At 40.2% G+C, this 19,201-nt stretch overlaps 1 protein-coding gene across 2 annotated transcripts in view; it reads right to left on the bottom strand.

Moving 5' to 3' along the window:
* Positions 1-311: 311 nt before the first annotated feature.
* The window catches only part of LOC134349594 (rho GTPase-activating protein 20-like), a 113,562-nt gene continuing 94,672 nt past the window's right edge, over positions 312-19,201 (bottom strand). For both annotated transcript variants that reach the window (XM_063054152.1, XM_063054154.1), the window contains exons 12-15: positions 16,575-16,684; positions 8,128-8,317; positions 7,075-7,192; positions 312-6,356 (exon numbers count right to left, since the gene is read on the bottom strand). In XM_063054152.1, coding sequence (XP_062910222.1) covers positions 4,600-6,356; positions 7,075-7,192; positions 8,128-8,317; positions 16,575-16,684 — 2,175 coding nt within the window. In that variant the 3' untranslated portion in view covers positions 312-4,599. The remainder of the gene's footprint in view (positions 6,357-7,074; positions 7,193-8,127; positions 8,318-16,574; positions 16,685-19,201) is intronic.

The following is a 19,201-nucleotide window of genomic DNA, read 5'->3' on the forward strand; positions in this document are numbered from 1 at the left end:
TCCTTACAAGAGATTTCACAGAACAATGCATATAATGATTATGGAGACACCCACCTCCTTCAGCACATAGGTTGCAGCAGTTCAAGTGTGTGATCCAGATTTCAATTTATAGGATTATATATATATATATGTATGTATGTATGTATGTATGTGTGTGTAGATATGTGTGTGTGTGTGTGTGCATGAAAACTGGTTGGTGCAACAAACCTGGATAGTCTGCAAATTTACAAATAAAAATAGTTCTAAAATAACTATCAGAAATTCTAGTTCTTAAGCTTTCAAGATCAATCACATTAAATATCTTGATCCAATTTCTTAATAAAGTTAAAAATATAATCATGAAAAGTTTTCAAAAAGTTCGGATTCCCTTTATTGTATAAATAAATCACATATACACACTTAAGGAAGAGGATATTTATCACTAAAGATTTAAAGTAAGGGAATAATGCTTTTTCTATTTACTGGTTTCTATATCTATTGAAAACATACATCGAGTACATGAAGGCACATTGTTCCTAGTTTTGTTGCTTTAAGTGCAATAATAAAAGCAAACAATGTTGCATAATATCACATTTACTCATTAGCCACAGAACAATTTAATAATTGAATAAAAAGTGGCTGTGTCATACTCCAGAACTATATATTTATCCACTTAAAACCCGAACCATAAACTTACGGTCTATGTAGTTTTGTAAGGTGGTTGTAAATTAATATCCACTAAAATGCAACAGTATCATACAAGACACCACAGAAATTCCATCCAATGCAATACCTACTGGAACGGTGGCAGTCAAAGGTATTCATCTGGCGGAGTTATATTGAAGCAGTTTGTTTCAATCTGCAGAGCATAATTTACTACATACAAAGGAAATTTGTCCGGTCACACAATATACTGATGACATCAGAATCAAATGGAACGGAAGTAGAAATCATAGCAGGTGGAGTGACTTAGCAAAATATTTCTTGCAGAATTTAATGGGGGGGGGAATTGTAGGTCCTACAGAATACAATGCATCTGTCAAAAAATGTATTTCATTTTTGAGGGAGAGCAGGTGGTGTTTAAAACAGATACTAAACTTCAGCAGCATCTAAAATGTGTCTGCTGGCCAGTGAGCAAGTTTGGGATATTAAATAGCAAATCTCTACTTCAAATGAGCTTGAGGATCAGTCCCCAGACCAAAGGTGAATTGCTGGGGGAAGATTTCAAACGTCTCTACAGTTGTGAGTGAAGATTAGTGCAGAATAGGGGAAAAGGGATGATAAAATCTTCCTACATACAGATTTTTTCTGACTTCTGGTAGGAACATTTGCTTGTTCAGTTAAGTATATTAACTCCTGCAATGCAGCAACTTTGTTTTAGAAAGGTTTTGCAGGGCAATGTTAATTGGCCATTCAGCTGCATAAATTCTCCTTTAAGTTTTGAAGCTGACAGTAGCTTTTCCAGCATTGAGCTGCTAGGTGTAGGTATCAGCATTCAAGCACTAAGCCAAAAGCTGCCAACTGCACTGACTGCTAGGTGCCATGTTAATCAATGGAATGAATCAGAAATGTTAACATTATCACACTATTCAAGCAAGCAATAGTTCTTAATTATTGTTGAGGAATAACTGCAAATTATCATCTAACATACCAATATAAAAATGTATTTTGAAATGTGGAATTATAATATTATATAATATGTAACAGCATGTTCAACTGCTATATTTCCCTTTAGAGTAGCATAAATAAATTAAAACTCTTCTGTACTTTGATTTCATTCTGCGGTTGTGTTTTAACAGGATTGATCCCCCTCCTGTAACCTCCACAATTGCCGTAAGTCTTGTGCAAAACTTGTCAATGAGTTTCAACATCCTGAGCCTCGGGGGTACTGCAGTCAGTTATGTCCTCACCTGCTTTATTCAAGCAGATAGACAGAGGATCATGATTGAAAAAGGAATTGGTTGATCTATCTCTCTTGCAGCCTAGGGATACCAAAGTCAACATTGGCATCCATTAACATGCATCAACTGGGATCAATTAATACACAATAGACTGATGACTATAGGGTAATGTTCAGGAACTCCATTGCAGGTCTGGTGTTTCTTTCGATGAAAGCACAATTGAAGATTTGAACAGAGGCGAACTCACTTGGACGAAGAAGCAGGTATACCTTGAACTCAGTACCTTTGTCAAATAAGACTGAATACCAGGAGGAGGAAATTGTCACTGTCAATTTGCAATAAAGCTGGCATGAACTTAGTCTACAGGAGAAAATAATTAAATGGCACTTTCCCTGTGATGTTCCTTTCATTATACAAAGAGAACATTATCAGCAGGAAATAAGTACTGTAATAACTTCTGGCAGCAACTTTGTGAACTTGAAGCTACAATATATGAGTTTAAAACATTATTGTATGCTCTTTAGAAGTCTTTTGTATCATTTATTCTAATTAAGTTGAGAGTATTAGCTCTGTACTGTACCACTTCAATGGCTTCTGTTCCTAAGCCAGATGAAGATTCACAGGTGCAGGAACTATGAGGGGGACAGATAAACAAAGACGGCGGATATCGCTGTGAACACTCAACAGAACAATGGAACTCCCTGGGAAAAGGAACAATGAATCACACTTATGATCTTATAAAAAGTACTTCATAGAGGAGTAAAAAGAGAAAATGAAAAGTTCTGAAGATCTGTAATAAACATCTAGTTCTAAGGTAACCTTGCGACCAACAGGATGCCGGTAAATAAATCTTTTCTTTAAAATAAAAAGGGAAACTATCACACACATAGCCTCATTACACAACCTTGGATGGCAGTATTGGAAATACGGCCACACCGTGAAGCCAACCTTCGACATAAACAAAGAACTGACATTACAAACCTGTAGAAACCATGCAAACCAGGTTAATACTAAATTCCATTTTCTCTCAAATTATTTTCCTTTGTATGTGACTACATTTAAACAGGTGTATTTGGTGCATTTTGAACCAGTTAGACAAATATAATGAAATCAGTTTTTTAAAAAATATATTTTCTGTCTCAGGTTTTGTCCTTACCAAAGATTGAAATTTGTCAAATGGCTCAGAGAGGGGCAACTAGCTCCGGGTTCTTAATATAATACTGAAAGTTGTATAAGAAAATATCAGATTGAATTGTCCAATTGGTCCATTGGAATGTCAAATCTTCTCCATTTATTAATACTGATGTACAAGGTATCATTTGACTGTGTATGGAACTGATTTCAAGGTTGACAATTAACTTAATAGCTAAGGTTACCAATATTTCTTCTAACAAGTAGGCAGGGCTTCTGGAATTATCTCCAGAGCTCAATAGATGGTGAAAAATGTTTATTGGATAAATTAATAATGGCAGGTTTACGTGTGGCCTCACACATAAGCTGGCCATTTTACCCAAGCCTCTCAATTGCCTTTTATTAGGTCTTCTCACATTCAGTCCCTTACCCACCCTTTCACAGTTGTTAGAAACAAAAAATGCTGGAAACACTCGGGTGATCAGGCAGCATCTTTGGAAAGAGAAACAGATGTTTCAAATCAAAGGCCCTTTGTCAGCGATGCTTCTCCAGAATATCCGGAGTATTGACTCTTGTTCTATTTCCACAGATGCTGCCTTACTGCTTGAGTGTTTCCAGTATTTCCTGTCTTTGCTTTGAACCTCCAGCATCTGCAGATTTTTGATGTTCTCTCACATACTTTCTTTGTCTTCCCTCCTTTCACCACACCCCCATGTTCCATGTTTGCCGTCCATCAGATAAAATGGCAAATCTGGTTTCAATATGGTGACTGATTCCGGGATCTTAGCCATGATCACTAGAGTCAGTGGGTGCGGTATCACGTGCGATACTGAAGGCCAACAACCACAAGGACTGGACTACGTGAGGCCCTGGTATTCTGTGTGAGCCTAGCCTCAAAATCAGGGGTGACTAGAAGTAAAATAAGCCAAGTCAGCTATATGAGCTCAAGTACTAGGGGTATTGTTTTGCAGTCAGTGAAGCACATCAAATTGATAAGGCTGCAGCAGTGATAACAAAAACATTAAGGCAATCAAGTCCCCCTGCTTCCAGTCCACAGACACTTTGTCCACCCCCCCCCATACATATATAATTTTGGTCACCATCTAAATATCTGTTAACATCTGTGTTATTATGGTTGGGCTGCTCACCCTGCCTCCTCCTCATCTCTGTTAAAATCTCAAAGGAGACAATATTTGCATTTAAATAAAGAAATTCTGTAAAATACGGGACTGTTGACAACCCTACCTGTGCCCAGTTTAATATCAGGGCCAGGCAGAAATATCAGGACAGACCCTTGTCTACCTGCTTAGCAGTTTTTAGTTTTAAAACATGTAGATATTTTTATAGAAGTTATTTTGTTTCAACATCAGAAGTAAATTCAACTTAGTTCTGCAGAGGATTAAGTATATGAATACCATGAAGCACACTTGCAACATATAAAATTTGACATTTGTCAAAAATATATTTACACTGTTTGGACTGTTAATCCATGTTCTAATAACAACACAAGGTAATGAATTAGCTCAAGATTAACAATTTTCTAAATAGGTTTTCAAAATAAGTGAAGACAATATTTTCAGACAGATTTTTACACATAAGACTCCTCTGAGAAAAACACCTGTTCAAAGTTTTCGAACTTTGGATTGGTGCAGCACTCCTTTTGCCATCCTTTCTTGTCCTGGATCGCTGCATTCGTCAGTCGTTGTGTTGTTACCAAGCAGTTCTCGGCATCAGTTAGGAAAAAGTAATCCCTGACTGTTTTAGCTGCATTACTTGACAGAGCCTTGGGACGCCTGCTGCGAGCCTCCCACTCGGGTGTGTGGTCTCCACTCAGAGGTGGAAACAGCTTCTCTTCCTGCAACATCCTGCCCCTTTCCTCCGATACCTTGGCATTGCCTAAACTTGGGCAAGAAACCCTTTTAAAAGAATGTCGATCTAATGCACTATGACTAGAATTTCCATCAACCATAAAAGGGGATGATTGCTGGCATGGTTTTGATTGAAAACATAGCACTGAATTCTGCCCATAAAAAACAGTCTGAGGAATTCGATAAGGCCCACTCTGTCCTGGAAAAGCCTTGCTGGCAGTGCTCATTGAAGGGGAACCACGAGTAATGGAGCTGTTTGCAAGTTCCCAAGAATCAGATTGCAATAAATGTTGCAAAGGTCGAACCATTGATCCTTTCTCTTTTGCAGCTGTATTCAGCAGTAGTGAACCAACACCCTCTGGATAAGGAGGAAGATTTGCACACTGGCTTTTGTCTGCATTTTGAATCATGCTTTCCCCTTCTGCGACAGAAACAGACAACTGTCCGTGAGCTCCTTCAAAATATGCACCTTCAAGCTTACCTCCATTTTCCATTTTTCTAAGCATGCAAGTTCCACTTTCCTTGCTCCTTCTATCATTCTTCCCAGCAATGCTTGTCGGGATATCTTCTGTCACACTGGAAGTCCTCTTGTCTTTCTCCAGTGCAGTGGAGGAGGAACCAGGAAGTGAGCTAGGGTAATATCCAGGGGACAGCTGTCCAGGAAAATATTTAAAAATACCAGGGCTAGGTAGCATTGCCAGTTGGCCTTTCTGAGACTGAGTGGCATAACAAGATGGCGAGAAGGTTTCACTTGGAGTGAAGACAAAATATTCTGGATTGTATTTAAAAACACTATCACATGAACTTACAGAGGACCCGGAGAAGGGAGTGCCTGGGGAAGATAGACTGGAGCTGCTCATTGTGGAAGGGTCCTGAATTTTGAGGGGAGGAGGTGGCCGATGTTGACCATTACTCAATGATCCCCTTCGATCTGATTTATGGCCACTGTTTCTGCACCCACCCAAATCAGTGCTCTCCTTCACGTTGTGTTTTGTCAGATTCTGGCCTCCGATCTGTAGTTGTTCAATGCAGTTCTCGGCTGTCTGACTCAGGACAGCGTCGCAACTAGTTTTGCGGATTAGAGGCTTGCGACTCTGGCACAGTTGAACAAACTGTGAAGTAGAAGGAACTATACTCGGCTCAGAACACCTTCTGTGCCTTCTAGGGTCTGTCAGAGTCTCGCAAGTCGAGTAACCAGAACTGCTGGAGTCCAGGAGGGCTTTGTTTGAAAACTGGCAGATCACACTTTCTTCCAGGGAAGCTGGAGGAATTTGTAAGGACTTCATTGTCAATGGGACCTTTCTATGAGCTGCTTCATCCTCAGCCTGGTCAAGGTCACAGTCACTCCAGGACAGAACTGAATCCCTGCTTCTAGTTTCTTGGCTTCTTTTTGTCATTAGAGCGGAGTCAGTTTCATCATTGAGCTCATTTTCCAGACTGTTGTAAGAGGAGTCGTGCATTTGAAATGAAGGGAGATCTGCAAGAAAAAGTCACACAATGTTGACTGACTATTTTGTAACACCAGTTATTAATATTGGCAAATTGATCTCTGTTAAAATATATGGCCCTACCCTCTAATTTTCATCCTACCTTCTTTTAAATGCTTCTTGAAATAGTGTATCTGGCCCATTCAAAGTTCTTTCCTCCTTTTTTTATTGTTAATAATTTTCAAACTGTTATACATTCTGTTCATAATTCTGTAGTCAGTGATATTTCTAGGCTCCATTTTATCAACTATTTGCTTTGGTCAATTTTGTTCTTATTTTTTCTGAATTTGAAATTCTCTGATCACATTTTCCCCCAGCAATAAGGAATTTAAGCAAATAAGAAAAAAAGTTGTATTTGCATTATAGTTTTCATGTCCTGTAGTGTCACACCGTAATTTACAACTGATGAAAGGTTTTGTAGCACTGTTAGTGCTTAATATTTATTTCTCTCATTGCGTTAGAATTCAACAAGTAGTTTAGTTAATTTTATATTCACCAGCTTTAGGAGATGGGTACTTGATGGGTAATGTTGGGTACTTTGTGGGGAATGATGGGTACTTGTCATTGTAGTTTATTTAAAAAAATCAATATTTGAAATAGTTTCATGCCATCAAGAAAAAACTGTAGGGTTTATTGTAACTATTGGTCTGAATGTGAATTCTACTCCTTTCATTTTAAATATTGTTGGCAGGGTGACAATTCCCATACCTGAACCATCATCTCTGCTCCCAAACCTCCTTGATGATAATACTTCAAAGAGAGAAGTGAAGACATCGCCAAAAATCCTGGAACAGTTTTCAATTAAAAACTGCACAAACAAGGCAACCTGGAGAAGGAGAGAGGCCAGAGTGTGATTTCATTGTTTTAAAATCCCATTCCACTATCTAGCATTACATGATTTGTATTTACAGCAAACACTGCAGCAGGATAAGGAATATGTGTACAGAGTCAAAATCATGATTATTCTGACAGGAGCAAGCAGATATTGCTGCAGATATGGCCTATCCCTCCAGACCACAACATGAAGCTTGGCACAGAGAGATTCCAGATGCTGTTAACCCACACATTCTCCACCAGCAGAGAGATGCCGGATACTGTTAACCCACACATTCTCCAACCAGCAGAGAGATGCCGGATACTGTTAACCCACACATTCTCCACCAGCAGAGAGATGCCGGATACTGTTAACCCACACATTCTCCAACCAGCAGAGAGATGCCGGATACTGTTAACCCACACATTCTCCACCAGCAGAGAGATTCCAGATACTGTTAACCCACACATTCTCCACCAGCAGAGAGATGCCGGATACTGTTAACCCACACATTCTCCACCAGCAGAGAGATGCCGGATACTGTTAACCCACACATTCTCCACCAGCAGAGAGATTCCAGATACTGTTAACCCACACATTCTCCACCAGCAGAGAGATTCCAGATACTGTTAAACCACACATTCTCCACCAGCAGAGAGATGCCGGATACTGTTAACCCACATATTCTCCAACCAGCAGAGAGATGCTGGATACTGTTAACCCACACATTCTCCACCAGCAGAGAGATTCCAGATGCTGTTAACTCACACATTCTCCACCAGCAGAGAGATGCCGGATACTGTTAACCACTTAAGCTGGGTTTCATTATGATTGTGACAGCAAATAACAAATTAATGTGGAGGTTTGCACATTGAAAGCAGTGTTAGTTGAAACACCTTGCACCCCACGTCATGATTATCTTACTGTGGTCAGTAACAGCCTCTTACTTTTTTTGTGGACTTGCACTCGGTCTCAGGGCTGCAGAGGGTGGAAGGCCACAGGGTGCTGGGCGCTATGCAGACCGCCAAGTTGAAGGCATTCATTTGGTTTTCCTCAGCTTGCTGCTCAATTTTGTGAAGCACTCCAAATAGATAATGCAGAAGGAGAGTATTCAGTCTTGGAAGCTGGTCTAGCAATCTGAGGAAAATAAGGAACAAAAACAGAAAACTGAAACACACGTTGGTTGATATTGTTGCATGATGGAGTATTAGAGGTTATTCGGGGTGGGACATCTCTCAGGAGTTTGGAATGGGGAAGCAGCAAGTTATTTCAAACAAGAAAACTGCATAATGTCCAATGATATTTTAAGAGCATCAATCTAGTCATTGGGTGTGGGACATGCGATTGTGTATCATTGTAACAATGTAGGGGAAGACAATAAATAAAGATTCCAGTTAATGGGCCCTCATTGCAACCCCCACAAAGAGATCAGGGAATGCATCGTTAAAGATATATCACTGACAGTAATACACAATTCAGCACATGAGTTTCTGTTATTTAATATTCTGTCTGTATATCCAAGGAGCCATCCTTCAGCAATGTAATAAAAGTAGTTCATGTTGGATGTCTGGTGTTTTGTACTCAGAATGAAGTGTCAGGAAAGGAGAAATAGATTCTCCAGAAGATATGCTTGTATTCAATAAAGACCTTTTGCATCTACCAGCTTCAGTTCTCCAGCGGCTGAATCACAGTCACATCAGGAGCTGTCAGCTTCGATGGTGTGTTTGGAGACAGAAGACATTACAGATGCAAGTAGTAAGAGCAATTGATCGGGCCACAATCCAACTCTCCAACTACAACTCAGTCTGTTCGAAAATGCCACCACTGAGGAACTCTGCAGCTGCTCAGTAACAAGAGTCTGACAGAAGGTATGAAATGCTGCACATAGGGAAATCCTCACCGCAGAGAAAGAAAGATCACTCTCACCAGCTTTTGTCAAGGTTAAATGTGGTTCTGCCACTGCTGGAGCTGACGTATAGCCTCCAATTTTATAGAAAATTCTAATGTAAAAACCAAACTACGCAGTTGCAGTGCCAGTTTCACTGTTGTAAAGTTCCTTTATGTATAAACCCGTTCAACTGCCACATGCAGGCAGGTTTAGAAATAGTAAGATAGCGCAGATCAACACGTGGCTGAAGACATGGTGCAGGAGGGAGGGCTTCAGATTTATAGATAATTGGGCAGTTTTCCAGGGAAGGTGGGACCTGTTCCGGTGGGACGGTTTACATCTGAACTGGAGGGGGACAAATATTCTTGCAGGTAGGTTTGCTAGAGAGGCTCCAGTGGATCTAAACTAGATACAAGGAGGGAGGGGAACCAGAGTGTAGGAACAGATGTAGGGGAGAAGGAAGAAAAAGAAAATAGTAAAGTTGTTTGCACCGTTAGTGATAAACAGAGAGTAAGAGGTGGAAAATTTCTTAAATGCATTTATTTTAATGCTCAGAGCATTATAAGAAAGGTGGATGAGCTTAAAGCATGGATTGATACCTGGAAGTATGATGTGGTAGCTATTAGTGAAACATGGTTACAGGAGGGGTGTGATTGTCAACTAAATATTCCTGGATTTCATTGCTTCAGGTGTGATAGAATTGGAGGAACAAGAGAGGGAGGTGTTGGATTGCTTGTCAGAGAAATTTTTGCAGCGGTGCTTTGGCAGGATAGATTGGTGGGCTCATCTAGGGAGGCTATTTGGGTGGAATTGAGGAATGGGAAAGATGTAGTAATACTTATAGGGATATATTATAGTCCACCAAATAGGAAGCGAGAATTGGAGGAACAATTTTGTAAGGAGATAGCAGATATTTGTAGTAAGCACAAGATTGTGATTGTGGGAGATTTTAATTTTCCATACATAGACTGGGAAACCCATACTGTAAAAGGACTGGATGGTTTGGAGTTTGTAAAATGCGTGCAGGATAGTTTTTTGCAGCAATACATAGAGGTGCTAACTAGAGAAGGGGCAGTGTTGGATCTCCTGTTAGGGAATGAGATAGGTCAGGTGACGGAGGTTTGTGTTGGGGAGCACTTCGGGTCCAGTGATCACAACGCCATTAGTTCCAATATAATTATGGAGAAGGATAGGTCTGGACCCAGGGTTGAGATTTTTGATTGGAGAAAGGCTAACTTTAATGAGATGTGAAAGGATTTAGAAGGAGTGGATTGGGACAATTTGTTTTATGGGAAGAATGTAACAGAGAAATGGAGGTCATTTAAAGGTGAAAATTTGAGGGTACAGAATCTTTATGTTCCTGTTAGGTTGAAAGGAAAGGTTAAGAGTTTGAGAGAGCCATGGTTTTCAAGGGATATTGGAAACTTGGTTTGGAAAAAGAGAGATATCTACAATAAATATAGGCAGCATGGAGTAAATGAGGTGCTCGAGGAATATAAAGAATGTAAAAAGAATCTTAAGAAAAAAATTAGAAAAGCTAAAAGAAGGTACGAGGTTGCTTTGGCAAGTAAGGTAAAAATAAATCCAAAGGGTTTCTACAGTTATATTAATAGTGAGGGATGAAATTGGTCCCTTAGAGGATCAGAGTGGACAGCTATGTGTGGAGCCAAAAGAGATGGGGGGAGATTTTGAACAGTTTCTTTTCTTTGGTATTCCCTAAGGAGAAGGATATCGAATCGTGTAAGGTAAGGGAAACAGGTAGGGAAGTTATGGAAACTGTGATGATTAAAAAAGAGGAATTATTGGCACTTTTAAGGAATATACAAGTGGATAAGTCTGCGGGTCCTGACAAGATATTCCCTAGGACCTTGAGGGAAGTTAGTGTGGAAATAGCAAGGGCTCTGACAGAAATATTTCAAATGTCATTAGAAATGGGGATGGTGCCGGAGGATTGGCGTATTGCTCATGTTGTTCCATTGTTTAAAAAGGGTTCTAAGAGTAAACCTAGGAATTATCGGCCTGTGAGTTTGACGTCAGTGGTGGGTAAATTGATGGAAAGTATTCTCAGAGATGGTATATATAATTATCTGGATAGACAGGGTCTGATTAGGAACAGTCAACATGGATTTGTGCGTGGAAGGTCGTGTTTGACAAATCTTATTGAATTTTTTGAAGAGGTTACTAGAAAAGTTGACGAGGGTAAAGCGGTGGATGTTGTTTATATCAGTAAGGCCTTTGACAAGGTTCACAGGTTAGTTAGGAAGGTTCAATCGTTAGGTATTAATATTGAAGCAGTAAAATGGATTCAGCAGTGGCTGGATGGGAGACGTCAGAGAGTAGTGGTGGATAACTGTTTGTCAGATTGGAGGCCGGTGACTAGTGGTGTGCCTCAGGGATCTGTACTGGGTCCAATGTTATTTGTCATATACATTAATGATCTAGATGATGGGGTGGTAAATTGGATTAGTAAGTATGCAGATGATACTAAGATAGGTGGAGTTGTGGATAATGAAGTAGGTTTTCAAAGCTTGCAGAGAGATTTAGGCCAGTTAGAAGAGTGGGCTGAAAGATGGCAGATGGAGTTTAATGCTGACAAATGTGAGGTGCTACATTTTGGTAGGAATAATCAAAATAGGACATACATGGTAAATGGTAGGGCATTGAAGAATGCAGTAGAACAGAGGGATCTAGGAATAATGGTGCATAGTTCCCTGAAGGTGGAATCTCATGTGGATAGGGTGGTGAAGAAAGCTTTTGGTATGCTGGCCTTTATAAATCAGAGCCTTGTGTATAGGAGTTGGGATGTAATGTTAAAATTGTACAAGGCATTGGTAAGGCCAAATCTGGAGTATTGTTCACAGTTCTGGTCACCAAATTATAGGAACGATGTCAACAAAATAGAGAGAGTACAGAGAAGATTTACTAGAATGTTACCTGGGTTTCATCACCCAAGTTACAGAGAAAGGTTGAACAAGTTGAGGGAGGAGAAGATGGCGGCGTGATGGCAGCGCGCGCGGCCACTTCGGTGATGATGTTTGTTATCTGTCAAGTAGGGGACTGCGCACAATTCTGATTTGATGGAGACAGATGTGAGAGCACGGAGGAACATCTGGAAAACTTTTGAAATGCCCGCTTCGCTGCCGCCGCTACTGTGTGGTAACCGGAATCTCCGGAGCTGAAGGCCCCGAAATCCTCGGCTTTGCTTGATTCAGCGGCTGGGGCGAGGTCAAGGGCTCTCGGCAGAGGATGGCGCTCGGGAGCCTGTATCGGAGAGGCTGGTCGGAAGCTCAAAGTTTTCGGATGGATGGACTCAGTGTCGGCTGCGGTTGGCTGCTTCCAAGGCATCGGCAAGTTGACGGTGCTTGGAAGTTTATGGCAGGGAGTTTCTCCCTTTTGCCGCCTGCTATCGGGGACTCGGCAGTCGATCGACTCAAGGACTTTTGAGACTTTATTTACCATGCCCATGGCTTGTTCTTCATCAAATTATGGTATTGCTTTGCACTGCTGTAACTATATTTTATAATTATGTGGTTCTGTCAGTGTTAGTCTTTGGTTTGTCCTGTTTTCTGTGATATCACTCTGGAGAAACATTGTATCATTTCTTAATGCATGTATGCATTTCTAAATGACAATAAAAAGAGGACTGAGTGTTCTCATAATCTAAAAAAAAAAGTTGGGTCTTTATTCATTGGAGCGTAAAAGGTTGAGGGGGGACTTGATAGAGGTATTTAAAATTATGAGGGGGATAGATAGAGTTGACATGGATAGGCTTTTTGCATTGCGAGTAGGGGAGATTCAAACAAGAGGACATGAGTTGAGAGTTAAAGGGCAAAAGTTTAGGGGTAACATGAGGGGGAACTCAGAGAGTGGCAGCTGTGTGGAACGAGCTTCCAGCAGAAGTGGTTGACGCAGGTTTGATGTTGTCATTTAAAGTTAAATTGGATAGCTATATGGACAGGAAAGGAATGGAGGGTTATGGGCTGAGTGCAGGTTGGTGGGACTAGGTGAGAGTAAGCATTCGGCACGGAATAGAAGGGCCGAGATGGCTTGTTTCCATGCTGTAGTTGTTATATGGTTATATAAATGTTACCTAATTCTTAACTTTAAAACAGTTGCAACAAAATAAATGACAATTTATTCAATTTCGGAGACTGCAGTTCATGCTCCATGTGTTACTTGTTTACTTTTTTTTACTATGTGCCTGATTTATCCTCCTTTGCACATTGGATTTCTGCTGGTATTTGTTGTGTGGTTTTTTTTGTGAAATCTATTGTGTTTCTTTGTTTGATGAGTGCCTGTAGGAAAATGAAACTCAGGATTATATATGGTATATACCTACTTTGATAATAAATTTGATCTTTGAAAGAAAGTTAGTGGAATCTCCTTTGGATTCAAACCAAAGGTCACATGGAGCAGACAAAGTTTAACCCCTATGTTACAATTTCCCACTGATACATTGGCACTGTAACTAACTTTTGCGCTTCCAGACTGGGACTGCAGAGTCACCTCCGTGTCCACAGATGAACTGCACAACAATGTGTCTTCTTTGAATCCAAAGGACTACCGCAAAAAAAAAACTAACTGTAACTGAGATCACTGGCCATCTCTAGTTTGGGCCCTCGTGCATCCCTACACATCACTTCTTTGCCACTGTCATCTGGACCTTCTGCCGCACAGTTGCAAGTTCTGGAACACGTTCCGAAACTTTTCCTTCCCTCAAACTCTCCCTTTTTGGAGAGAATCCTGTAGGGCACTCTTAAATCTTTCCGTATGACTAAATGTCAAATGTTGTTTAATGTTTCTTTAAAGCACCTTTGGGTGTTTACTACGTTAGGGTAAAGTTGATATTATTTTAAAAGTTTGTTATTGAATGGATAAACTTTGGCAAATAGTTCACAGATTTCAGCCATCCTGACTTTCTCCCATCACACTCTGCTGTCCACTTCCTTAATGCTTTCCCATTACCAATTATTCTCTTACTGAGGCATTGGCTTCAACATTGTATAATCATTTCTCCAAATGCTACTCAGCTCTAGGCTTCCACCCTTAACCATCTGTCTAAACCAGATGGTCTAAAACCTTTTTGGCACTACCCAATACAGAAAGATTTATTCCTGTCTGTCCTTCTCTATATTAAATTATAACAACAGTGCCTTGGAAAAGTATTCAGCCCCCACAATTGTTTTCAAATCTTACTGTCTCATTTGCAAATTTAAATATATTGAAGTAGGATTTTGAGCTAGTCTACAAAACATTGTGCATCATGTCAAATCAAAGGAAAAATTCCAAAACTTGTCAACAATTCGCTAACAAATAAAAAAAATTGTGAGGCTCAAACAGTATTCATCCCCTTTGTAATTACTATGCTAACTTTCCTTAGGTGCGATATGCTATACACCACCTAACTAACTCACCCAATTTGTTGATGTAGAAAATTGGAGGATCACCTGAATAAATACCCCCTCTCTCCGTAAGGTCCACCAGTATGGTAGATTTTCAACAGACCAAACCAAAATTTTAAAAAAACACAAAAGTAATACATACAAAATGCTGGAGGAACACAGCAGGCCAGGCAACGTCAAGGTAAGTCAGGGAAATAATAATAAAGAAGCACAAATCTAGGGAAGGGTACAAGACCATCTCAAAGGCATTGAACACACGTCGAAGCTCAGTGCAGCCCATTGTGGAAAGTGGAAAAAATATGCAATTGTAGCCACCCTGCCTAGGTCAGGCCGCCCTCTAAACTTAGTCACCAGAGAAGAATGGCACTTGTAAGAAAGGCTACCCTGATGCCAACAGTCACTCTGAATGAGCTGCAGAAGTCAGTGGCTGTAACTGGAGATGAAGTTCACGGCTCCACAATCTCTAAGGCTTTGCACAAAAAGAGTATTTATGGAAGAGTGGTAAGGAAGAAGCCCTGGCTAAAAAAAAGCATATCCTTGCGTGTAAGACTTTGCAAAGTGTCAGTGTCACTTAGAAGATACTGTAAAGAGGCGGAAGAAGGTCTTGTGGTCCGATGAGACTAAAATGGGACTTTTTGGTATCAACACTAACTGGTAGATGTGGTGTAAATCAAATACTGTGTGTCAGCCAGTTAACACCATCCCTACTGTAAAGTTTGATGGAGGCAGCATTAGGCTGTGGGGATGCTTTTCAGTAGCAGGGACTGGAAATCTGGTCAGGATTGTTGGGAAGATGAATGCTGCTAAATACAGAGAGATCCTGGATAAAAACCTGCTAGCATCTGCAAGAAAGTTTAAACTGGAGAGGAAGTTTGTGTTTCAGTAAGACAACGACCCAAAGCACACTGCCAGAGCAACCATTGAGTGGCTTCAAATTAAGAAAATTGATGTTCTTGAGTGGCCCAGTCAGAGTCCTGATCTTAATCTGATCAAATACCTCAGGCAAAACCTCAAGATGCTGTCCATCACCACTCCCTAACTAACTTGGCACAGCTTGAGCAATTTTACAAGGAGGAATGGGCAAATCTTGCTCCATCACGTTGTACAAAGTTAATAGAGACTTAGCCAAAAAGACTACAGGCTGTAATAGCTGCGAGAGGTGGTTCAACTAAAGACTGAGCAAAGGCAATGAATATTTTGGAACTGCTGACATTTCAGTTTTCGAATTTTTAGTTTTTCATGCTTTACAATTTTCCACGTTTTTTGGGGTCCACTGTGAAAAAGGTGCATCTGATCACCAAATAGAAATTCTCAGTTAAATTGATCAAAACCCCTGGTTGTAATACTTATTTATGTGAACAATGGGTTGGGGGCTGAATACTTTTATAAGGTACTGTAATTTTGTAATTACAGTACATTCTAACTTTACCACATCCCAGATTCACTCTACACTACGTCCCCTTGAGAGCCTGACCCCAGCTTGAAAAGCCAGGACCCAAACGATAAGTTTCTATCTCAGCTTGTATGTACAGTTGGGACCCTGATTTAAATGTAACAGTGCTGTGTCCAGAACTCCATAGCTGGATGGAGATGGGAGAAGTTAGATCCAGCAGAAAGAATAGAGATGCTCCCTACACCAAGCCACAGTCTTTCCCAATTACTACAGTGGTCTTTCTGCTCTCTCTCCCTCTCTTTAATCTGAATTACCCATTGTTTTCTCTAAAAACAGATCTCATTTTAAAATAGCCAATAAATCATTTTTAATATTTCTCTTTGATTGCATAGGTATTTATGTTAAAACTTGATAATTAAAATAAAATAAGAAGAAAGAAAAAAGAATTTCAGGATGCACATTGTCTACATTTCTCTGACATTAAATTTACCTATTGAAGAAGTTATCGTGGCTTTAGAACATTAGTTAATTTCTTGAGCACTTCTCTGCATTAATTGTTAATCTCTGCATCAATGGGAGAAGAAAAGATTATTTTTATGCTAATCCACCCTGCATCTCAGCCCGGGTTGCAGACTGTTTATTCCCTGCCATAGATGCTGCATTTCACCAACCTCCCTTCCTTCCCCCCCACCCTTTAAGTGCTTTACTAACCTCTGAATTTCCTTTATCTTTTCTTCATGGCTGTTCCTTTCCATTGCTGCCATCCACTCGTCATACAAGTCTGAGGAAAATATGCTACCAGGAATATTTCGAAGGAAGTCCTGAGTTTATAATGGAGAAAAAAATATATTCCAGAACAAGTATTCAAAAGTTTGTGATTGAAGCACTTGTTTTTATTTTGGAGCTGTTCAAAGTACCAAACAATCATTGAAGGAGTGATTTCTGTGGACTGTGCTGCATTTCAGTGCCTAGCCAGAGGATTACATATACTCTGCCACCCTCACTTACTCTTGTATTGCCACTGACACTTAGAACTGACCATATTCACAACTGCAATCTGACACAGCCTGCTCTGTCCTGGAGGATGGGCAAAGTTAGATATTGGTTCCCCACATCACACTCACATTGATATTTTCCCAGATTACTCAGGAAGCATTTTCTGTCTGAACCACTTGTTCTGATCAAATTAAATTTGCCCCAATTTTTCAAGTCAATTGAAATTCTTACAACTATTGATTTATTAAAACTTTCATGAAGTCCAGTAATCAGAAAAAAATTATCAATGATATTTGCTTTATTTTATTCATTGATTTATTTTAAGCAACTTCGTTTCCATGTAATGAAGCATGCTGGGATTCATTTTTTACAGGCATATCTTCACAAGCAGTAGGGAAGTGTTTATAATGGACTTGTGCCAAGAAATGTGAACAAGATACAATGAACAGTCTTGCCCTTCCCAAATTGAATTATCTTTTTAATATTGATTCCATTTAACTGCTTAACATCAATCAGAGATTTATTCTGCTTTGTCAGAATTATTTGAACAGACTGATAAGTGTTCTTTATATAGCTGATAAAATGGAAAATCTAAAAGTGATTCATTCCTATAATATTTTATCATATTGTAGCTTTCCACATTTGCCTTCCTTTCCCTGTGACCTAGTCACCTTCTTCTTCAAGGCAGTGGAGGAGAATGGAGGAATCCTAATGAAATTGATTAATCGGGGCTTTTCATACAAGATGATTTAGTAAGTATACGTTCAAATGGTGAGATAAGCAATGGGAGTCACCCTCTACTCACTGACAAAATATCAATCTGTCATTGCAGATCAGGCACATCGTTCAGTCCAGACCTCATGCAGCAGAAGGTGAAATGCTGATTTTTTGAAGCACTGCAACACCTAGTTCTGGGGTGTCTAGGGTTAGGATGAGGTAACATTGGACTAGTCAGGTTATTATAAATATTTCAGGTAGCTGTTTTGCCAGTTTAGCCTCAACCTGTGTGTCCACTACTAATGGGAAATTAATTATGACATTGTGAAACTATTCTAAAATCTACCCGCTGTCAACTTTAGAACAGAGATGAGGAGAAATTGCTTTAGCCAGAAGGTAGTGAATTTTTGGAATTCATTGCCACAGGTAGCAATTGAGCCCAAATAATAGGGTATATTTAAAGCGGAGGTTGACAGGTCCTTGATTAGTCAGGGCATCAAAAGTTACGGGGAGAAGGCAGGAGAATGGGAATGAGAGAGATTATAAATTAGCCATGATGGGACGGCAGAAGAGACTCGATGGGTTCGCTAAGGCAAGACACACACGACACCACGAGGTAGAGGTAACGAGACCCTGGAAGCGGCACACCTCCCACAAGTCGGTGGGAGTTTTGGAGGGCTGATCGCGGGACCAAGCCATAGACGCACAGGGTGGAAAGGTACGATCGGCGGGAACCTGGTGTGTGTCCGCCCTTGCCTGGGTGCCAGGTTCACAGCAGAGAAACGATCGTATCTGGAAACGGAGGGGTCACGGTCGGTGACCTCAGAAGACATCACAAAGGGCTCGCCCGAAAGCTGACTGCGAAGAATATCGAAGGTCTGTGTGGAAGCCGTTTGAATATTCATTCGTTTTTGCTCTCTCTCTCCTTCCCCCCACTGTCCATCTCCCACGGCAGTGATTACTGTGAACTGAACTGATCTCAATTGAACTGAACTTTGCGTCACTTTGAAACTGGTCATTTACCCCTAGACGACAATAGAGCTTGATTGATCCTGTTATCCTAATTCTGTATACATGTGTGTTTATCATTGCTGAACTGTTGCATTTATTATCCTTTTGGTTACAGTACTGTGTTGCTTGTTTCTTTAATAAAACTCTCTTAGTTCCAGTAATCCAGACTCCAGCTGAGTGATCCATTTCTGCTGGTTTGGCAACCCAGTTACGGGGTACGTAACAGTAGTAAAAGAAGTGGAAAGTAATCAAAACACATCAACTACATCTGCATAAAAGGCTCCTTGTGGACACTTCTGCACTAGTTTAAATAAGTGAGCCCACAGAAGTCATTTTTAAAGACTTATTTGCATAGTGGTGAATAAGTCAGAACGTTTTTAATATTGACTATGCTGTAGAATGTTTGTCCCTCTTGTGAAGTGTAGAATAGGGAACATAAACCAATGATAGAAGGTTAATTTAGGACTGAACTGAGGAGAAATTTCTTGACTGAGGGCTTGTGATTATTCAAGATTCTGTAATGTTGGTTATTATGGTTCAGTTCCCCAGTATATTCAAGGCCGAAATTGATAAAACTTTGGGTGCGAATGTCAAAAGGAAAAGAAAGACGAATA

The sequence above is a fragment of the Mobula hypostoma genome, chromosome 7, assembly GCF_963921235.1.
Source record: "Mobula hypostoma chromosome 7, sMobHyp1.1, whole genome shotgun sequence".
Classification (NCBI taxonomy): Eukaryota; Metazoa; Chordata; class Chondrichthyes; order Myliobatiformes; family Myliobatidae; genus Mobula; species Mobula hypostoma.